Raw genomic sequence first — 6,770 nt, forward strand, 5'->3', positions numbered from 1 at the left:
CTTCGTACGTGGAGACCTAGGGCAACGACTGATGATACGTGCCGCATTTCCTGTAATGAGGGCAAGTGATGCTACGATGTGCACGGCGTGTGTGTGGCGTACACTCAGCGCGCAGGTCATCCCAGTATACTCGTCTGAAATGTCGCATGATCCAGCAGCAGTGATTCAGGGGGGGGAAAAAAAAAAAAAAAATTTTTTTTCTCTCCTACAAACACGGCCTCGTCGACGGGCACGAGGCGCCGCCCCTGCTGCTCCTTGGCCATGTAGCCGCGCATCGTGTCCCACGGCACGAGCACGCGCGACTCGTCCATGACGTTGACGAACATGTCGAGGTCGGGAATGTGCGGCTCCATCTCGGCGACGAGCTTGGCCCACTGCCGCACGCGGTACGGCGGCTCCTCGCCCTCCGTGTCCGTGGCCGTCTTGCCGCCGCGCACGCGGATCATGAACGCCTGCCGCGCGGCGTGGCGGCGCATCTCGGCGGGGTCGACGGCCCAGAAGGGGTTGATGTCGTGGTGTATGCGGTCGAAGAACTCCTCGACGATGACGGCCTTGGAGGCCATGGCGGCGGCGAACCAGACGTCGAAGCCCGGCGGCGGGTGACGGCCGCGGCGTTCGCGGTAGCGTGAGGCGGCCTGGCGCAGGGTCAGGGATTGCTTGCCGAGAAGTTGGCGGTGACGCAGCTGGGCCTCTTCGATGAGCTCGTCGATGGGATGGGTGGTGTTGACGTCGTCCGTGTCGGTATTGCCGTTGGCGTCGGCGCCAGCCCAGTCGTTGCCATGTTGGCGCTGGCTTCCAAGGTCGGGAGGAACCAGGGCGTAGAGATACCCAGTTTCGCGATCCTGCAGCACGAGTAGAACGAGGATGAGAGAGAAGAGAATGGCGACCGCGGCCAGAATGGCCACTCGTGGTCGAAAGCCGCGTATCATGGCCGCCTGAGCAAAGACATTGCTCTGCAATGGGAAATGGCAGAAGCTAGGCGGAAAGGGGAGAGCGGGGGGAGGGAGGGGAAGAAGAAGGAGGAGATGCAAGAAGAGAAGGCGTCGGGACAGATCGAGCCAAATGTCGAAGGATCAAGGATCCAGCTTCCACCAAGCAAAGCCAAGCCAGATCCAGACCGCAATCTTGGAATCGTTGCATGCAGGAGGCGGGCGCCAGCTACACGTGTGTGGCGTTCCATTGGCCCTTTCATTTCCGATGTTGTCTTGGCAGAAATGTCGTGAGCTCACGGTCAGTGGGAGGTGAGCTCGGTGTGTCTTCGGTGAGCCTTTCTTCGCTCCTTCTCTCCTCCTCCTCTCCTGCCTCGTTCTTTCCTGCCTCGTTCTTTCCTGCCTCCTTCTCTCCTGACTCTTTCCTCTCCAGATTCCTTCCTCTCCTTCTCTTGCTGTGTCTGTCCTTCCTTTTTCTGTCTTTCCTCTTTCCTCTTCTTCCGTTTTTCTCTCCTCCTTCTTATGTCCTTGATCTCCGTCCTCTTTCCTCTTTCCTCTCCTTCCTCTAGGTCTCTATCCATCGACCTGTCTACCCATCCATCATCCGCTCTTCATATAAGGTACCTTAGCCCTGGTCACCACCCTGCTTCCGCGCGGATCCAGTCAAACGTGTCGAGCAGCTCAAAGTTGAAATCCACAGACGGCTGCAGATCCACGTCCCAAGGCGCCAGCCCCTGGACATCGCTGGCTGCGCCGGGCGGCTGGCCGACGCTCTGTTCCAGCACCCGGCGGATGACAACCTTGCAATCACGGCAGAGGTCGCCGTTGGGCGCCGACGGCGATACGCGGTCGAGGAACCCGACAAGCAGGAAGAGGTGCTCGATCATGGCGAACCGCGTCGGCAGCTGCAGCGTGTCATCAGCCGACGCCCTCGAGGCTGCCGTTTCGTCTCCGACGCTCGGCAGGCGCACGCTGGGCTTGAGGAGCTCCTGGCACAGAATGCCGCCCGAAGGAGCAGCATACGCCATGACGAGCCACTCAAAGTCGCCAATCATTAGCGAGAACCGATCCATGTGTGTCCAGAACTTAACAGTCAGCGACACCATGGCGAACGAGATGGCGACCAGCTCGGCTTGTCCGTCGTAGCCGCGCTGGATCAAGAGCCGCTGGATGAGGAAATGAGCTTGCAGATGTTCCAGCCGTATCACGTGGCGTGTGAAGACAATGGGCTGTTCGACTGCGTAGTCGATCAGGTTCTCTTTATCGTACTTGAGACCTCGGGGCAGCTCCGCCATCGTCTTGTCCTGACGGGCTTTCAGGGCCCTGGCGTCCATTGTTAGAAATGGGTGGAAGGCTCTCGAGGGCACAGTCGTGCGGCTCATGCGGCTTCTCAACTCACAGTAGTTCTTGAACGCTCGCCTGGCGATCATTCCCCAGGGCAATCTCGATTATCTCATCCTTCACCAGAGACAGCAGCGTTCTCGCCCGGACGACTGTCGCTGGGTACGGGCCGCCAGACGTGTTCCAGCCATTCTCATCGAGGGCCTCCATGGCCTTGACGATCGTCTCGTGACCTCCCATCAAGTCCTCGTTCCGAAGGTCCAGCGGCAGCGGCGTGCTGATGTAGCGGCGGCTCATCAGAGGTGGACGCCCCGTGAATATGGCCCCGACCTTGTCAATGGTCATGATGAGGCCGCACAGCCTGCGCCGCAGCTCGCCCGCGAGCGTCGGCACGTAAATATCTCTCGCCGTCTCGGCGTGTATGCCGAGGTACATGATGAGGCCGGCCGCCTCGCCGTGGTACCGCCACACCGAGGGGCTGGCGTCGCCGGCAATCATCGACTCGAGCACGGCGCGCTGGTACAAGACGTAGAGCAGGAGGATGTTGCCCTCGGACGCGCCGCGGCTGAGCTCGACGCAGAGATCGATGCACCGCTGCAGCGCCAACACCGAGCCCGCCACCTCAGTCCGGTCGCCGCTCTCCATGCGGAACGAGCGCTTGCTCCTGCCGCCGAACGCCCAGTACACAAACATGACACCCAAGGTGTCCCAGCGTAGGTTGCGGCCGGAAAACGACTGGATCCACGCATCGGAATCGGCCTCCTTGTCGCTGAGGCTGACCGAGGTGTTGCGCGAGAGGAGATGTGCCATGTCGATCAGATCTGTCTCTTTTCGGCTGTGGCCAAGGCAATGGCCGAACAGCTCGTAGAGGGAGAGCATGACGCGCTGCGTGACCTGACGAACCCAACAGTCGAGCACGGTGCAGCCGTCGTCGAACAAGCGGCGGGCCTCGGCGCGCGTGGGCACATGCCGGAGCACGGTCAAACATGTCTCGAGACTTCTGCGGGACAGCGTCGGCACCACAGGGATAGTCCGTGGTGTTATAGCTCGCGTCTCTGTCGGCGTCGTTTCTGACGCCAGACCACCGCGCAAGAGAGACAGACTTCGGTCCGTCTCGTCGTAAATGTCGCAGTAGCTCATGAACCCGAGATAACCCGGCCCCGGCAGCACCCTTCCGACATCCCGAGGACTCTCCGGCCTTGCGGCTTCTGGCCGCTCCGGCGACGGTTCCGGTCTTGCTGGGGCTGGCGGCGGCGGACGGGCGCCTGGAGGCGATGCGGATCTCCTTCGCAGGGCAGCTTGAGCGAGCGGGCTGCCGGTCCTGTGCATGCCTGCAGTCGCTGCCCGTGTGTCCACGATGTACTCACATTGACTGGCCCTTTTGCCTGCCTGGCATCTGCGGCAGACTGGATGCGTGTGGTCGCAGGCCACCTTGCGTCGCCGGCACGGCTCGCATGCCTGAGGCCGACCATTGGGTCTTCGCAGCACCGGCGTGTCGCCCGACATTGGTTTCAAGTCGTTCGCTGTTGGGAATCAGTCGAGTGATGACAAGAGCGCCATTACTCGAGTCCCGCGCCGAGATTGTGTGATTCGGCTTGGTCATCGATGAAGGAGACGTGACGTAGCCTGGGAACAAAGTCGGCTTCGCGCTCGGCTTGAAGCTGCTCGGCTTTGGTGGGCGGCTTACTATTCGGCTTGAAATTGCGGAGCAGCCGAGCTCCTTCCATCCAAGCCGAGCATTGGCGATTGGATGCAAATGGGGACCATCATGCGGCTCGGCTTTGATTGGTTTGCTAAATCTCACAATCTTGTGAAGGCGGTACCTGGGTTTTTGCAGGCAGCACCGCGCTTTCGGAAGTACTGGCTCCCAGAACTGCGAAACAACATTACTTCGTATCACGGCATCACGATGGGTCAGCACTCACTTTCTAAGCCGAAGCCGCTCTTCAGTATTTCTCAGCAAATTTCCATGCCGCCCCGCGTCTTAACTATGCTCATGCGATTATTTATATATTTGTATTTGCTGCGCAGAATGATGCTATTTTGTTCTACATCCAGCAGTACAGCATCATTCATTCGGAGCATTCAACACCTCACTTGGAAAGCCTCACCACCACTCACATCCTATCCCCTTCAACGAACGTTCTTATCAAATCCAACAAAGGTCCTGCCAAACATTCCTCGATCCAACCGCCACCATGTCGAACACGCAATATGTTTCCGCCATGTCCATCCCCGGCCTTGAGCGCGCCATGATGCCCAAGCTTGTCCACCAGACCAAGAAGCCCCAGTCCAAAGTGGTCACCAACCAGCCTGCCATGGCCTCCCAGTCAACCCTCGTCGGCCATGGCGATGCCACGACTCTCAAGGATAGCGACTCCTTGTGTAAGCTCGGTATGTCATGCAAATGCTACCGTCGACACGGGTCACGGGCTAACACTCGTCTCAGATGTCTCACCCCAGCGCGCCTCTTTCTTCGGACGCATCAAGAAGCATCTCGCATGAGGGGTCTTGCTCAATAGCGCTACACGACGTTACGATACTTAGCGAGAACGGACGCGCAAGGTAGTCTTTATGGGCTACTGAGACCGCGTGGGAGTTGGTCTTGTTTCATCTTTTGGGGTTGCATTCTTAGTAAACGAACGATACCTTTGCTCTTATCTATTAGTCTAAAAGACCCCGGCAAATCCGGAATGGCTATTCTATTTCATTCCCCCAAAGCTCATGCTCTAGCTGCACGCTCTATGGCTCCTAAGGAATAACCGATGAAAGTATTTGCATTATGACCAGTAGATGTCGATGATTCGATCTAGTGTATGAAACAATCAACAACTCAACATATAAAACTAGTGCCGTTGGCCATCATGCAGTATTCTGTATGAGAATCCTTGTTCAATGTCCAATCAGCTCGTTTGGAACCGACACATCGCTAAGCTCTGAACGTGAGAAAAGTCTGAGCCCGTGACAGCAGAACTGTCCCCTCGCTTGTCAGGCTTGAAACCCAACGCAGACGTGTTTCATTCGTTTTGCAAACACCAAATGTATTCTCTGCAGTTCATCTCGCACATCAGACATCTCTACAAACTTTCAGGGGGCCCCGTTCTTGGCACCACACCAGATGGGTTGCGTGAATGGGCCTGGATTTCCTTGCGGTGCACCTCCGCTCGCTCCCTGGGCTAGCTCCTCCCATGGTGTTATGGCCGTGCATTGTATATAGAGATGGAGACTCGGCCCAACTGCCGGGTGTATGTGTTGTGGGCCTGTTGTCTGATAGTCGCAGAGCACGACTCTTGCGTTTCCTTGGTGTCTTCACGTGCCTCGAATGACTGCCAAGGCCGTTCCGATTCTTCCGCACATGAGTCCGGTCACCAGCTTGACAATAAAACGACCACATATGAGTATGACGTCGATCTTTCAACGGTAAGAGAAGCACGCAATAGCAAACACTAGGTCATGGTCACTACAACAGATGCAATGGCTAATTGTCAACTATTGGACTAACCTGCCGTAGAGCTTCGCGTAAGTCTTGCAACCGTCAATCGGCAATTCACCCCGGACCAGCTGGGAAGCTCGCCTAGAGGCGTGGAGAATGTCCGTGCCGTTCTCACAGGGCATCAAGACGCCCGTGTCGGCCCAATCTATACGGCTTTGCGCTCTGCGAGCTCTCGCGTCAAGGGGGCTGGAGATGGAGTACAAGCGGATGGCTGGCTGGGTAGCAGTAAGATTTCTTTGCAATGCAACGGCTATCCGCACGGGAAATCGTGTGATATCGAGATTTGCAGGTGCCACAGGCTCCACGACTGCGACCGTAACCCGCTCTCTTCTGATCCGGCCCGTGGGTCTGTTGACCTGCTGATGGATCTTTTGTGCCGCTGGCCCGGCTGACAGGAATATTGGGGAGTGGCATTGATGCTCTCGCTCGGCACAGAGCGCGCAAGCGATGACATCGCGGCGGTGAAGTCGACGCGCCTTGCGCCTCAAGCCCACCCGGGGAACAGGGGGTTCAGTGACCAGGGGAGGGACCCCGGTCCAGGGGTGAATGTGACAGGTCATGTACGAGCAGCTTTGCCCCCAGCATGTGAGGCGGGTTTTTTGGTCAACGCGGCAATGATGCGTCGCTTACCTCAGTCGGGCAGCCACTCTTTAGACTTTGACACTCCGCACGTCTTCTGCCGCGTGACCAAGGCAGTGTTCGAACACTGATTCGTGACTGTATCCGCTTCAATAGAGATCGACTGGCACGGCGCCCTTCAGACTGGAGCAACAGGGGGCTTATGCAGCATTACCTGAGGAGCCCCGGGCATGGTGATCAACTTCGAAAGCCGTCGTGAATGGACATTGGTCCGTCTTACATGATTCGAGCTTCAACAGATCAACAGCGAAAGGTACGTGGTAGAGAGATGATGCAGAAAATCAAACGCTTCGTTATTTATTAATGAGATTAAATGGTCCGACAAGACATGACGCCCGCCGCGGGCGCATTAGTTATACTCATGGGAA

General features: G+C 57.5%; 2 protein-coding genes across 2 annotated transcripts; both read right to left on the reverse strand.

Moving 5' to 3' along the window:
* Nucleotides 1–116: 116 nt before the first annotated feature.
* On the reverse strand, nucleotides 117–929 carry VDAG_02915 (uncharacterized protein; the record flags this gene model as incomplete). Its single annotated transcript, XM_009653568.1, has 1 exon — nucleotides 117–929. The coding sequence occupies one exon, from the start codon at nucleotides 927–929 to the stop codon at nucleotides 117–119; it is 813 nt and encodes a 270-aa protein (XP_009651863.1).
* A 635-nt stretch (nucleotides 930–1,564) lies between these two features.
* VDAG_02916 (uncharacterized protein) lies at nucleotides 1,565–3,599 on the reverse strand (the record flags this gene model as incomplete). Its single annotated transcript, XM_009653569.1, has 2 exons — nucleotides 1,565–2,252; nucleotides 2,329–3,599. The coding sequence occupies 2 exons, from the start codon at nucleotides 3,597–3,599 to the stop codon at nucleotides 1,565–1,567; spliced, it is 1,959 nt and encodes a 652-aa protein (XP_009651864.1).
* Nucleotides 3,600–6,770: the final 3,171 nt, after the last annotated feature.

Source organism: Verticillium dahliae, genomic scaffold (assembly GCF_000150675.1).
Source record: "Verticillium dahliae VdLs.17 supercont1.4 genomic scaffold, whole genome shotgun sequence".
Classification (NCBI taxonomy): Eukaryota; Fungi; Ascomycota; class Sordariomycetes; order Glomerellales; family Plectosphaerellaceae; genus Verticillium; species Verticillium dahliae.